The following is a 15,470-nucleotide window of genomic DNA, read 5'->3' as shown; positions in this document are numbered from 1 at the left end:
TACGGGCGCACCAGCGGTTGCACAACGGGGAAACATTCAACTGTGAGGTTGGTTTGTACGGGAGAGAGAGAGAGATATTGATTTGACTGGTTCAATTTGATCAATGTATGCTTTTCATTACAGGTGTGCTCCAAGTTTTTTACCACCCTGAGTGACCTTAAGAAGCATTCACGCGTTCACACCCAGGAGAGGCCTTACAAGTGAGTTTAATGTTCATGTTATGCATTTTATTTTTTTTTATTCTTCATTTGAGAAGCTTTCAGCCTCCTGAGTTGGTTCGCCTCTGTATAAACGGTATTTAACATTGGCGCAAGGTTTCATTAGAAACAAATCATTTCACATAAAAATTGGACTTAAAATGACATAAAAATTAAATACACATTAAAACATTTTCAAAACATAATTTAACAAAATAAGTGATTTTTATCGTGGAGGGGGGAACAATGATCTTCGTGGCTGATTCATTGAGTAACGCTTGAATAACATTTGCAAAAATGGAAAATTTAACCATTTTTTCATGCACTTGTGCATCGTCAATCATCGTATCCCGTGAGTTTTCAAACAAAATTTGACAGCGCTCTCAGTTGAACTGCGGAAGTCATGGCGAAAAAAGTAAAGTAATGGTTTGTGCATACTGGGAGCTCCATCCCGTTGCGAAGAAAGTGGACATCGTCAAGAACTTCGAGTCCGCGGATACACCCGTTCTTGTATCTATAATATCCTTACACTTGTGGGGAAGAATGAAAGCGTTAAACAGAAGACGGATTCCGGTCGTCCGACGGTACTGCGAAATCGTAAACTGCAGCTGAAGCTAAAGAAGAAGACGGAGTAAAAGGTGGCTATATCGTTCCGAGCTTTGGGTCGGGAGGTCGGAGCAAATGAAAAAGTTTGACTCAGTGTAACAAAATGCCTAGAGGGGATGAACATCATCATGCGGAAAAGTAAGTCAAGATCGGTCGTGTCCGGACAGCGAGGTGTGACCCAGAAGCCAAGGCTGGAAGCGATGGATGGAAAAATATCATCTGGACAAGGATGAGGTGTTTTGGCCGGACCTGGTCTGCGGTCATTACACGAAGATAGATAGATGTTGTTCCAAAGTCCGCCATTCCTCAGAACGTTCCCCATTGAGAGTTTCTGGGCCAATCTGAGGAAGAGGATCTACTCCAACGAAATCAACGAAAACGGAGGAGGAACTAATAAATAAGGCTGAGAAGGAACTAGAAAACGTTCGTTCTGGGGGACTTCAACGCTCACCACCACAACTGAGGGATGCAAGCAACGGACGTTAGGGGGAACATCATCGCTGATTTTTTCGAATCGTTGGAGTAGTTCAACCATTGACATTTCCGCAGCCAGCATTGACTTGGTAGGTAAACTGGGATGGAGCAAAGCAGACGACTTACATGGAAGCAACCATTACCGATTTCAATCATCCTAAACGCACTGCAGCAACCCACCAGAAGATCAAAGTGGATCTTCGACCAATCTGACTAGTATTTGTACAGGGCTTCCTCCAACCACCTGATCGCCCAAGGCAACCCGACCACCATGCAGAAGCTCAACGAAATCATCACCGAGGCAGCAGAATCCATCAACAAAGCCCAACCCTGGGAAGAGAGCGCTGTACTGGTGGTCTAAGGACATCAAAATAGAAATCCAGAAACGGAGGAAGCTCCTGGGTGCGGCAAAACGAATCCGGCACGATGGCCCGGAGAAAGAAACGGCGATGAACAGGTACCGAGCGCAGCACGTAAGGGTGAGGCGACTAGTGACACGGGCCAAACAGAACAGTTGAATCGGCTTCCTGGAATCCATCAACGAAAGCCAGCCCTGTGCGGACCTATGAAGAAGTGTGAACGCGCTGAATGCGAAAAGAAGATTCCAAAACCCTATTCTGCAAGCACGACCAACAGCGATCCAGTCGATATTGCGAACATTCTAGGGGAATACTTCGCTGAACAGTCCTCGATTTTGGGACACGATTCTGAGGGACAAAAAGCGGACACGAACTCAGTCAATCGATTTGTGGTTCCGAATTATCAGGTTGGAAAACCGTTCAATAAACACTTCTTCGTCGTAGAACTCATATCCGCGATGCACTCCACCAAAGGGGAGTCCACTGGTCCCGATTACATCGGTTATAAGATGATCAAGCACCTGTCCCCGTTAGGTCAAACCACAATCCTCGACATCTTTAACGACCTCTGGTTGAAGCACGATTCCCCAGCGGAATGGATACATAGTATTGTGATCCCATCCCCAAAGTCGGCCAGAACAGCTGCTCCGTGAAAGGATACCGGCTAATATCCTTGGCCTCCTGTACGTCCAAGACCCTAGAGAGGATGACGTATCGACGGCTCGTCACCTACTTGACCGAAAACAGGAAGCTGGACTTGCTTTTCGATCGGGGATGGACACAAACACGTATTTTGCATCCCTTGAAGAGGGGGTAACTGAAGCCAGGAATAATCGACAGCATCTGGAGATGGTAGTCCTGGATCTGGAGAAGGCGTACAACCGAACCTGGATTCCACTTATTCTGAAGACATTGACAGACTGGAGGGTAGACGGCAACCTGCTGCTCTTTGTGAAAATCTTCGCGATAAGCCGAACCTTTGAGATAAAGGTTGGGAACACCAGTTTCGAGCGCCTCCATGAGGAAACGGGTGTACCTCAAGGTTCCGTCTTAGCCGTCACTCTCTTCATGATAGCGATGAACAACCTGTTCCGGGTGCTACCGACGGGAGTATTCGTATTCACCTATGCAAACGACATCTTTTTGGTAATGGTGGGGAATACGCACAGGGCATCAAGATCCAAGCAGCTACCAATGCTATTGGTGAATGGGCTGTCGAACGAGGTTTTCGACTTTCGACACAAAAGAGTGGTTACATGGTGGTATGCAATCACAAACATCAAGGTAGCAATTCGGGGGTCAACAACGACTGCATTCCTCGCCGTAGAACATTGAGAATCCTGAGAGTGATGGTCGACTGCAACCTGAACCTCCAGCACTGTTTCGACGAGGTGAAGAAGAGCTGTGCCACCCGGTTAAACCTCTTGAAAACAATCTCCAAATCTCACCGGAGTAATAACCGAACGATCTGTTTACGGGTGGCTGAACCATAATCAACAGCCGCCTCTCCTACGGTCTCGAATTGACATGCCTGGCCAGAGATAAACTCCTGAAAACTCCTAAAATTTACAACAATGCACTACGGATTATCTCTGGTCTGCTACCATCAACATTAGCAGCCTTGGTATGCGCTGAAATAGGAGAACCTCCGTTTGACATTTTCGTTGACCCGGCGATAGTTTGCAAAACTGCAAGTTTTCTCGCTAAAACCGGTGGAGGTGAAGAAACACACCTGATTGTTTTAACGAACGAGATCTTGCAGCAGGTGACACACTCCGACCTCTCACCGATAGCTAAACAGCTTTGGTTTGGGACTAACGACTGGAGGTTGCCGGTGGTCCGAGTGGATAATACAATCAGGAACAACTTCCGGGGCGTGACGAGCTCTGTTGGTCTGAAGCAAACCTTTGTTGAACTTGTCTCAATAAAATATTACAACTATGAATTTCGCTATACGGACGGCTCAAAAAGGATGCAAGGAGTTAGTTTCGGGGTAAGCAGTTATAATAACTCTCTTATTTCCGGGAAAAAACTCGTCAACATTTGTCAGGTGTTCTCGACCGTAGCTGTCACCATCCCGTCAAGCAAACCGATCCAGATAGTTACCGACTCGGCTAGCGTCTTCGATGCCGTTGGCACGGCTGTATCTAGGCATCCATGGATACAAACTATCAGGAGGTATCTGCTGCCTGATACAGTCCTCATGAGGATCCCCGGACATAGTGGCATAACCGGAATCGGTTACACTGGACCGTTTTTAAATCGGGAGATACCCTGCGATGTCGCTGTGTGCTGTGCCCGGGAACTCACATGAGCACAGTGTCGGGTAATAGGTACTTCCTGATGGCTTGTACCCATAAATGTCTGGATCTGGCCTCACCGATAGCATCAATGGCACTCGACGAATCGGAGACGACCAGCAGCGAGAAGATCTGGCAGATGTCTGCGAGTTTCTTGCTGGAAATCAGACTATTAGTACCGTCGCTTACCCCAAATTCAACTCCTGATGGTCCTTTTGAATCGCTATGATTGCCTTGAAGTATTCTAGCAGAACGGCCGAGCTCGCCCCGGCTCGGAAGTTGTTCCTGATACCATTCTCCACGAGAACATTTGGGAACCTTCAGTCGTTCGCCCCAAACTAGGATTGTTTTGCCACTGCACAATTGTCCAGGAGTTGCATTTAAGTGAAAATTAGCATTTAGAGCTCGACAGCTATTCTCTAGACTGTCTTCGACAAAGTTGTTACATATGATAGAGCGCTAATTTTTATGTCATCAAAAATAGGGTGACCAAAATTGTCGATGAAATAAAAAATATAATTTTCTCATTTTTATAGATAGAGGTAAACGTAGTTCAACAATATTGTAGCCCCAGTTATTTAAGATATCTTTGTGGAATAATTTTTTTTCTATCTCTTGAAATAACCGATATAGCGTATTTTTTCTAAGTCTCGTTAGGGTCACCATGAAAAAAAACTGTTTTTTTTTATCTGACTTTTATATTTCAAATTCCACATGCAAACTGTCTCCGAAACACTTTTAGAACTTACTAATACAAACATTTTGCGATGCAGAACATGTCAATATCTCAATTCCACTCAAAGTTATTGATATTTCTTCCCGACAATACTCTCTCTTCAATAACTGTCGAGCTCGAAATGCTAATTTCCACTTAAATGCACCTCCAGGACCATTGTGCACTGGGAGGAGGTTGAGATGTGCCACCCGCTGCAGGGTCGTGCTGCTAAGGGCAGTCAGGTGGGTCTCTCCCGGGCGCTTTCTTGCCCGGAGTGGTTTTCGTTTTTAGGATGGAGACTTCGGCTTACTCCATTATGGTTCTGCTGAAAGTGGTAATGATGGTTGGATTGTCTCTAGATAGTAAAAAGTCGAGAGATGTTTGAAAGGCTGCCCAGTCAAGAAAAAAGCAGCTTGAAGGACTGCAGTGGCAACGATGGGCGGTTTTGTCGAACGAGATAGCGGTGCGCGACAACTGGGAGTAAAAGTCTCAATTTTCGTTGAGGAATGCCGCAGTTTGTCCGTCGATTCCGATAGCGTTCGCATCTACGGGACGTCGACTATCCCTACCTGAGAGCTGATTGGTGGAGTGACGGTTGGTGACAAGTGAGGTTGAAGTTGGACGGAACATTATTCGGGCTGACTGTCCTTACCATTAGTCTGCAGGGGTATGCAGAGTCTGATCGCTGATTGGTCAAGGGGTATCTGGAGGCAAGGCAGATTGCATGCTTACTGTCAACGATCCACACTGAGTTATCTAGCGGATTAAGATTGGAACTGGATAGCGGCCACATATCCTCTGCCCAGAAAGGCAGATGTGTTGTAGGAACTTCTGAGTGCGGTTCGAGTTGTAGCACGGAGCCCCATCTTATTAAAATACAACATTGGGCTTCGGGCCGTACTGCGTTTTGGTCCACGGAAAAACATACTTACCTCATATCCCGATGTAAACATCCGTGTCTACTTTGTCGCCTTCTGGAACGAACACCGGGTTCTTTTTTGCCATCGGAAGTCACCAATCCAAACACCATAATGCTAGCAGGATGCTTGGTCAGATACACGTTTTTATGCTCGTCAGACACGTCTTTTACCGGGTGAGAACTAATAGAACGATCGTTTCCGGAATTTTATCCGGGATCCACGACAAACATGCTCTCTTCGGTGGAAAAGATTACCGGATTTTTACGCTTGAGGAAGTTCAAAATTTTCTTACAGCGCTCGACTCGAAGGTCCCGTATGCGGTTGGTACTCATGCGAGTTTTTTCCGTGCCCTCGACTTCGCTCCGCAATCTATCTTTACGAACATGCGTGCCGTAAAGTCGCTGATCCCGTGTTCCTTAGCCTTTAACTCCGCCTGTGAATGACGGATCTCTATAGTGTCGCATGTCCGAAAAAGAACCTGAAACTATTGTGAACCAGAGCAGAGGGTCCAAAGCCCCTAAGAAGGATGGTTGTAATAACTGTTATCCATGGTTATTATGGAAAGAAATAAATGGATAATCACATCACTCACCACGGTGAATCCTGACTCTTATCTCCCCCTCACTAACAACTATCCCTTCATTGACAAACGCTAGGGAACCACGCTATAGAAGCGACCATTTTGGCCTTCGGAGGCGAATATCATACTAACATTCCTTCCCTTCTCCTGGTGAGTGTAAGGACGTGGCCGGCGTCGTTATTGACTATTCAAAGCTCGATTTACTGAAACTGGTATAATGAGGATGATTTGCTACTCTCAAGCGTCATTCGGTGTGTTCTTTGTGCAATTTTGCTGGTTCAGGTCAACCACGGAGAGCAACTACGAAGAGTACAGTCTACTCAAGCTCAAGCTGATCCCGTGTTCCTTAGCCATTTTCCTCACTGGACGCCTGGATTCGCCCGAATCTTTTTTTTATGGCGTCGATAACCCTCGAAAACCGAGCCTACCTCGGACGACCTGCGACCACCTTCGCGGATAGTTGCTCTTTCTTTTCACTCCCACGACGATTGGACGTACGTCTTTTGCGCGTGGAACAAATCACGAATACGCTGCCACTTCGTCATTTGCAACTGTCAAACTAAGACATCTTTTATTCGCAGTCTATTACGATATGAATTATAGTTTACGTGCATGCACAGAAAACCAAAGCATTGTATGAAACGGGAGTTTGTACGATGGTTCAAACATTATCGCGCATACGTTAGAGCTTCATTAGTATACGTTTTCAAATAATTTCGTAATATCATATTAATGAACAATTTCATTCTAGGTGCAAAGAGGAAAAATGCGGCAAAGCTTTCACCGCTTCCCACCATCTGAAAACTCACATACGCACCCATTCGGGAGAACGACCCTTCTCCTGTGCGATATCCGATTGCCAAAAATCCTTCAGCACACCTCACAGCCTCAAGTCGCACACCAAAACTCACGAAAAACCTGTAAGTCAATTTCACCCGATATCCTCTAATCGCAGCTTATTCCAATCCAATCTCTTTGCAGAAGAAGAAACACCCAAAGTCATCATCGGCGGCGAATAAACAGAGAAAGTCCGATCGAAATGCCAAAGAAGACCAAAGTATAGTTAAGGAAGAACCGCCCCTGGATTTGATTGCTGAGGGGGACGATGAGCTGACGCTGGACAAACCGCTGCCCGAAGCGGAGGAGCAGCCACCCCATCAGGAACAGGCCTACAATCTGGTAGACTTCCACGAGTCCAAAGCGCTGGAAATGGCACTTGCCTCGGAGGAGGAATTCAACGCACCATGGGTCGACATATCGGTGCTCGAAACAAAACCGGTTGCGCTGGATCCGGTGACGTCGTCCTGTGTCGCTCTACCAACCAGTGTCCCGTCGTATGTTGATCTGCCCTTCAACGTAAGCGTGGCGGACTTTGGTGATGCGGTGCAAGAAGTCGAAAGCTCGGAGATATTTTTGGATAGTTATTACGACAGCAGTTTGATGGAGGAGAACGCTCGGAAGGAAATTGACGAAGCTATTCAGATCAGCGAGCAAAATGTGGCCAAACAGGATGGGCAATTGAGCAACGAAGATACGGATACGATTTTGAACGAGCTGTTCTTGGAAGGTTTATTACCAAGCGGCTCCGAGCAGCAGGATTCCAACAACAACAACAACGCGGAACCGGTCAAGACCCTCAAGGATATTACAGCCGAAGCGGATATTTGTCGATGCGTCAATTGCCAGTGTGATCCGATGCAGGGCTGTCTTGGAGGGTGTGGTCCGGAGCGCCCGTGTAGACCTCAGTCGGCGTCCAATCAACAGCAGCAATTAGTGTCGCATCCTGAACCTCCCGTGCGCAGTTTTAATCTTTACCAAAATCAACAACAGCCATCCCGTGCGGTAGAATCAAGCGGAGGAGGAGGAGGCTGTTGTAGTGCTTCAAGAGTACCCGCGCAGTCGACGAATTCCGGCCCATTCAGTGAACTGCTCACCAATCTACTCGGACAACAAGGATGTAACTGCAGTGGACCCATGGAAGGGGTTTCCAAAGGATGCTGCGTGGTCATTTGCCTGAAAACTCTGGAGACCCTCAAGAATGTACTTGCAACTCAACCAAATCTGATACGATGCCACAGTTCAGGCAGCAGTGCCATTGCTAACTAGCAGCAGCAGCAAATCGCCATGGTTAAACGAACGCTTAGTCAGTTAGTTAACGATAATTGTGCCAATAATGCAGTGTTAGCGTTAGTTTTTTTTTATTGTTATTATTTTCATATTATTTAGTTGTTAGTCGCAATCGGTTTGGCCGAGTGGCCTATTCAGGAAATGAAATAAGATGATATTTATTTGAAATAGCCGCGCAAAAGCTTATCTTGTTTCCTAGCTTCGCATTTACCCAAACGTCGTAACGTCGTATCTACAAGAAAAAAAGCAATTTCAGTTCGTCCCGAACGTGTAAACTATCTGTGCCTCAAGTGTGATGTTTTTAGAGAGAGTATATACAACGTTAAGTGCCCCGTATTTTAGTCCAGATATAAGAAGTGGCAATAAATCTGTTTGTGTATTGTTTTTGCCTTCGGTAACATTTTTTGTGCTTCGAAAGGTTCTCTGTCGTGAGGGTAGACAGCGCCCCCGGCAAACTATGGACAGGTTCATAATATACGAAGCGTAGAGGTTTATCGCTCGCGAGAGGAATAATTTAGTGTTGGGAACATGGGCATCCCTAACAACCGGTATCAACATCAACACTGCTGAGCTCACTGGTGGCAGCTAAGCTGTCACCCGGAGATGCGCGCAACAGCATAATAAAAAGGGTGCAAGTCCTTCATCGTTCAATGTAGATAGTATGTTTTTAGTCCGTTCAGTAATATAGTTTTAATTTGTTATGTTTACGTTCGTGCGTGTTTTATTTGTACATCATGTACACGGCCACCCCGAAACCGCGAACGTAAAAGTGGCGACAAGGAAAACGGAAAAAAATTGAGAACATTTTGCGCGAGTGAGTGAGGGTTTTTCACTATAGGGAAGAAGAGGAAAATTACCGACGACGGTATCTTTTCGCCCGAGAGTGACCTGCAACAACAGTCAGTGTCGGGAAATGGATTGCAACAGGATCCAGCAGTGCAAAATCAGCAACAGCAGCCGCAGCTACCGACATTCATTCGTCCACAGATGTTTCCGCCAACACAACCTCTACCTAACCTCCCGCAACAGCAACAAAATTTCACGTCGATCGATCCAACGATGTTGCAATTTTTGCAACAAATGCAACAGTCATTGCAACAGCAGATGCAGCAACAATTTCAAGCGCAGGTACAGCAGCAGCAAGCATTTTTGAAGCAGCAAGAGCAGATGTTTCGAGCGGTGATGTCGGCCATCAATGTTTAGGTGCCGACGAACCCGGAGCAGATTCTTGATTCGCTGGCGAGCAATATCATCGAATTCCGGTACGATCCGGATCAACACATCACATTTGCTGGATGGTACGTGCGATACCAGGATTTGTTTGCGAAAGATGCCGTTCGACTCGACGATGAAGCAAAGGTGAGATTGCTGCTGAGAAAACTGGGGCCGTCAGAGCACGAGCGATATACCAGCTATATCCTACCGAAAAGCCCCAACGAAGTGAAGTTCGACGACACGGTGAGTAAGCTGAAGAGTTTATTCGGTATCCCAGAATCCGTGATCAGCAAACGGTATCGGTGCTTGCAAGTCACGAAGCAAGCCACCGAAGACTACAAAACGTTCGCATGCCGGGTGAACAAGCTGTGTGTCGAATTTGAACTGGAGAAGCTTTCGGAGGACCAGTTCAAATGCCTCGTGTTTGTATGTGGACTGAAGGCAGAAAGCGATGCGGAAGTCAGGACCAGGTTGCTGAGCCGAATCGAGGAGCGGAACGACATTACGTTGGAGCAGATTTCCGATGAATGTCAACGTCTTCTGAACCTTAGGCACGATACGGCGATGATAGAGGCAGCGTCTTCGTCGACAGCAGTGCAGGCAGTTAGACGAAAGCAGTTCGATGGGAAGCATTCCCGCGCAGGACGGGGATCGCCAGAGTCAAGATCTTCAAATCAGCGGGGTGCCGGTCTAGCAGCGCCTTGTTGGAACTGTGGTGCAATGCATTATTCGAGAGACTGTCCTTTCATCAGACATCGGTGCAAAGATTGCGGTCAAATGGGCCACAAAGATGGGTACTGCGCTAGTGCCAAGAAGGTGAAGTCTCCAGGCAAGCGCCACCCATCCAAGCTGATGGTAACGAGAAGTGTGCAAGTAAAGAACGTTCGAAAGCGAAGGAGATTTGTGAAGGCGGAAGTAAACGGCCGGCAGATCAGTCTTCAACTCGACACTGCCTCGGACATCAGCGTCATTTCCGAGCAGACATGGAGGCAGATTGGAATGCCAACAACAGGCCCTGCGACAGTCCAAGCTGCCACAGCCTCGGGCAAGCCCTTGAAGCTAGAATTCGAATGCTTATGTGAAGTTGTGATCAAGGGGGAGAGGCGTCATGGTCGATTCTTTGTGGTTAAGCAGAAACTCAATCTGCTTGGACTGGATCTAATCGACACGTTCAACCTCGGATCGTTGCCTATGGATCAGTTTTGTAATCAAATCAACATCTATCCAACATCAATCAGCGCGCTCCAAGCAGCTTTTCCAACGGTATTCAGCGACGATCCAGGGTTGTGCTCGAAGGTGAAGGTGAAGTTCACGTTGAAGGAAGGTAAATCCCCAGTGTTTCGACCGAAGCGACCAGTGGCTTATGCCATGTGCAACACAGTCGACACAGAGTTGGATCGACTTGAACGAGCCAACATCATTACACCGGTCGATTTCTCGGAGTGGGCAGCCCCAATCGTCGTTGTTCGCAAGGCAAGTGGCGCGATCCGTATATGTGGGGACTACTCTACAGGCCTCAATGACGCTCTGCAGCCGCATCAGTACCCACTTCCTCTGCCGCAGGACATTTTCGCTAGGCTGGCGAACTGCAACGTCTATAGCCAGATCGACCTCTCAGATGCGTTCTTGCAGGTGGAGGTGGACGAAAGTTGTCGCGAGTTGCTCACAATCAACACACATCGAGGTCTTTATCGGTACAATAGGCTTCCACCAGGTGTCAAGGCGGCACCTGGAGCTTTTCAGCAGCTCGTAGATACGATGCTGGCTGGACTAAGCTGCACGTCTGGATATCTCGACGATGTTCTCGTTGGCGGGGTTGACGAAGCGGATCATTGGCGCAATCTTCGAGCCGTCCTTCGTCGAATCCAGGAGTTCGGATTCACCATTAAAGCGGAAAAGTGCTCGTTCGGTCAACATCAGATCAAATATCTGGGACATCTCATCGACGGGCAAGGTCTGCGTCCGGATCCGGCAAAAGTCGAAGCAATCTGCAACATGCCGGCCCCAAAAGATATATATATATATCTGTATTATAGTGATTTTCAACACTTTTGGCTGGTTCGTCACTTTTTACTTCCATTTTTGGAAGAATGTCGGGAGTGAGAATTGAACTCGTGATCTTCAGCGTGAGAGGTATGGATGTTACCACTACGCCAGATCGCCTCCGGCCCCAAAAGATGTCACTGGAGTTCGATCGTTTCTGGGAGCGATAAATTACTACGGGAAATTCGTCCCGAGTATGCGTACGCTGCGATATCCGCTAGATGAGCTCCTAAAAACCGACAAAAAGTTCGTCTGGTCAGCGGAATGCGACAAGGCCTTCTCCACGTTCAAGCAGATTCTCACCTCAGATTTGCTTCTGACGCACTATAACCCACAACGCGAGATAGTGGTACCAGCGGATGCGTCATCGGTTGGAGTTGGAGCGACCATCAGCCACAAGTTTCCAGATGGGTCGATGAAAGTTGTTCAACACGCTTCCAGAGCACTAACAGCCGCTGAACAAGCCTACAGTCAGCCAGATCGTGAAGGACTGGCGATTATCTTCGCTGTTACCAAGTTCCACAAGATGTTGTTTGGTCGGAAGTTCACACTGCAAACCGATCACGCTCCACTTCTTCGGATCTTCGGTTCGAAAAACGGCATCCCAGTTTACACGGCAAACCGGCTACAACGCTGGGACTCCAGTTACTGTTATACGATTTCAATATCGTCTACATAAACACAACGAAATTTGGTAGCGCCGATATTCTGTCACGGTTGATCAATCAACACGTCAAGCCGGAAGAAGATTTTGTAGTAGCCAGCATCATAACTGAAAACGACGTAAGATCAATTGCATTAGATGCAGTTACCGCTCTTCCTCTCAATTTCAGAACAATACAGCACGCCACCCGTTCCGATCCTGTTCTTAGCAAGGTCTATCGTTTCGTCCAGCAAGGATGGCCGCAGTCAAAAACGGCCATTCGAAATCGTTCACTTCAGCAGTTCTTCGATCGGAGTGGTTCACTGTCTACGGTTCAAGGGTGCGTGATGTTTGCTGAACGTTTAGTGATCCCGAGCGAGTTTCGGGCGCGTTGCCTACAACATCTTCATCGAGGTCATCCTGGTATCCAGCGCATGAAGGCGATCGCGCGCAGCTTCGTCTACTGGCCGTCGATCGATTCGGATATCGCTGCGCATGTCAAAGCGTGTCGTAACTGCGCAGCTGCAGCCAAGAGTCCACCCAAAATACCGCCGCTGTCGTGGCCCAAGTCAACGCATCCGTGGCAGCGCGTTCACATTGACTACGCAGGGCCTATCGAAGGAGACTATTTCTTGCTCAGCGTCGATTCATACTCCAAGTGGGTCGAAATCATCAGAACGAAGTCGATCACAGCATCTGCAACGATCGGAATTCTACAAAGTCTCTACGCTCGCCTCGGTATGCCAGAAACGCTTGTAAGCGACAACGGTACGCAATTCACTAGTGCCGAGTTTGCACAGTTTTGTCTTGAGTACGGTGTCGACCATGTGACAACCGCACCGTTTCATCCGCAATCCAACGGGCAAGTTGAACGGTTCGTAGACACATTCAAGCGAGCGATCAAGAAGATTCGAGAGGGAAAAGGACCAATCCAGAACGCTTTGGATATTTTTCTGATGACTTATCGAACAACACCAAACGTGTCAGCACCAGAAGGCAAATCTCCGTCCGAAGTTATGTTTGGGCGCAGACTTCGTACCAGTTTGGACTTACTTCGTCCACCAGCTGTTCGGGAAACAATTAGTGAAACTGTTCCAAGGTCGTTCAAGCAAGGTGATGCGATCTACGCCAAGGTGCACTCCAAGAACTCATGGAGATGGGCACCAGGGGTCATTCTAGAGCGGGTTGGACAGGTGATGTTCAACGTGTGGATTGAGAGTAGCCGGATGATTCGTTCGCATATCAACCAGCTTCGAAACCGAACAGAATCTGGCGCCAAAACTTCTAGCTCGATGCCTTCCAAGGTAGTTCCTTTGTCCCCTGCAACGACTGCTCTATCATCCAGACCTACTGAAGTGGAAACAGCTGTACAGGTACCTCGTCGCTCTTCACGTCTGCGAAGACCGCCGATAAGGTTTGACCCGTACCAGCTGTATTAAGAGGGGAGATGTTGGGAACATGGACATCCCTAACAACCGGTATCAACATCAACACTGCTGAGCTCACTGGTGGCAGCTAAGCTGTCACCCGGAGATGCGCGCAACAGCATAATAAAAAGGGTGCAAGTCCGTCATCGTTCAATGTAGATAGTATGTTTTTAGTCCGTTCAGTAATATAGTTTTAATTTGTTATGTTTACGTTCGTGCGTGTTTTATTTGTACATCATGTACACGGCCACCCCGAAACCGCGAACGTAAAATTTAGCTCTCTCAGTGTTTGTGCGTCCAGTAACTGAAATAGAACAAAAAGAGAAAGCAATATAAAACAAGTTCAATATTCTTCCCTTCACCTTCCATCATGCATTGGATGTGATTGGATGTGATTATGGATGTGAATTTTCATTTCACCCCCCCAGTGCAATTATTTCAATAATTTAAATTTACCACTTACGAATGAATTTACTTTTCCGTACATATCTAATATCGCATCTCTGCCAACTCACAAACCGAAATGTAGGGCCCTATTATAGAAATCAAGGCGATAAGAATTTTGCTCGTTAGCTCTATTTTACTATTATAGAAATCGAGCAATTCGATAGCACCGAGCGATTGATAGCTATCGATGTAAGTGTCAGAAATTTTCGAGTTGTTTGGTTCGCTTTTTGCATTTCTTCAGAGAATTATTTTGTTTTGGTTTGCTTCCCTGATACTTTCCTTTGGGAAACATTTCATAAACGCTTAAATATATGCAATTTTTAACACATGTTCGTTTATTTTGATCAGTATTTGTTTTACGGTGCTACCAGAATAGTCTATACAAGGTAAGTGTTCAATCCATCATTGGGCCCTATTATAGAAATCGAATCGAGGATTCGATACAATCACTATCACTATCACACCAAGTAAAATCTGGAATTATAGAAATCGAGGAAAACTGTTCGATTCGTTAGCAAGCTCGAATGTCAGCGGTTGTGATGAAATATTTTGAAACAAGCTTGAAATGTTTCACGAAGCACTATAGAAAGGATGCCAAATCTTTTTTTGAGGCATCTGCTATGAAAATGTATGTCCAAAAGTGTTAATATGGTTATGTTTTGGAGAAAACTGATATTCCCTCAACGAATGAAGCTTAATAGGCGTAATGCATGCATGGATGTGTAATAAAAACGATATCATGGAACAATTTGCTTTACAAAAATATAATTATTAGAAAATGAATCTTTTCATTTATTCTCACAACTGCAATTTATGGAATTCCGTAAGGAGTCACACATAAATTCCACTTTTTTAAGGAAAACATTTTTTCTATGTAATTCTCTTTTAGCGTCGATTTCTTGTTGTAGCGGCGTCAATAGCATTATTGTATTGGGCCACCACCTTTGGCCCTGAATTCTCGCTTGTTGTGTGCTAGTGTTTATTTACTTTTCACCTCATGTCAATCCAAATCTGTAATTTAAAAAAATCATTATTGTTTTGCAAGACATTTCTGCTTTAGCATATGGTATAGAAAGTTTGGTATAGTATAGCAATAAAAAAGAAAATTGCTGACAAAAGTAACACGTACTAACATACGCTAGCAGGAATAAAACATTTTTAGGTAGGAAATTCGTTTGATAGTAATTCAAATAATATGATAAAATTTACTTATGAAGTTGTATGTATCGTAGAAGAAACACTTACTTTCTGGCATTCTGAACCAAGACGCATTGATGGTCTCAGCGCATTAAGCTCCTCACTGAATTCCTCCCACGTTTCCTTAACCAGGATTTTATTTGAACTGCCTCCACAAATACCTCGAGCAATGTTTACATTCGCTTCCATTGGTTCAACGAGTCGTTCAAACATTTGTCTG

General features: G+C 46.1%; 2 protein-coding genes across 2 annotated transcripts in view; both read left to right on the top strand.

Moving 5' to 3' along the window:
• LOC129771328 (zinc finger protein ZXDC) overlaps positions 1–8,664 on the top strand; it is a 14,474-nt gene extending 5,810 nt beyond the window's left edge. The window contains exons 4-7 of the mRNA XM_055774862.1: positions 1–47; positions 124–200; positions 6,903–7,071; positions 7,133–8,664. The exon at positions 1–47 is cut by the window's left edge and continues 153 nt beyond it. Coding sequence (XP_055630837.1) covers positions 1–47; positions 124–200; positions 6,903–7,071; positions 7,133–8,257 — 1,418 coding nt within the window. The 3' untranslated portion in view covers positions 8,258–8,664. The remainder of the gene's footprint in view (positions 48–123; positions 201–6,902; positions 7,072–7,132) is intronic.
• On the top strand, positions 8,276–13,618 carry LOC129767059 (uncharacterized protein K02A2.6-like). The gene is made up of 5 exons (XM_055767674.1): positions 8,276–8,294; positions 9,117–9,406; positions 9,482–11,442; positions 11,651–12,064; positions 12,145–13,618. The coding sequence occupies exons 1-5, from the start codon at positions 8,276–8,278 to the stop codon at positions 13,616–13,618; spliced, it is 4,158 nt and encodes a 1,385-aa protein (XP_055623649.1).
• Positions 13,619–15,470: the final 1,852 nt, after the last annotated feature.

This window comes from Toxorhynchites rutilus, chromosome 2 (genome assembly GCF_029784135.1).
Source record: "Toxorhynchites rutilus septentrionalis strain SRP chromosome 2, ASM2978413v1, whole genome shotgun sequence".
Classification (NCBI taxonomy): domain Eukaryota; kingdom Metazoa; phylum Arthropoda; class Insecta; order Diptera; family Culicidae; genus Toxorhynchites; species Toxorhynchites rutilus.
This window is presented reverse-complemented; position numbering and strand designations above follow the sequence as displayed.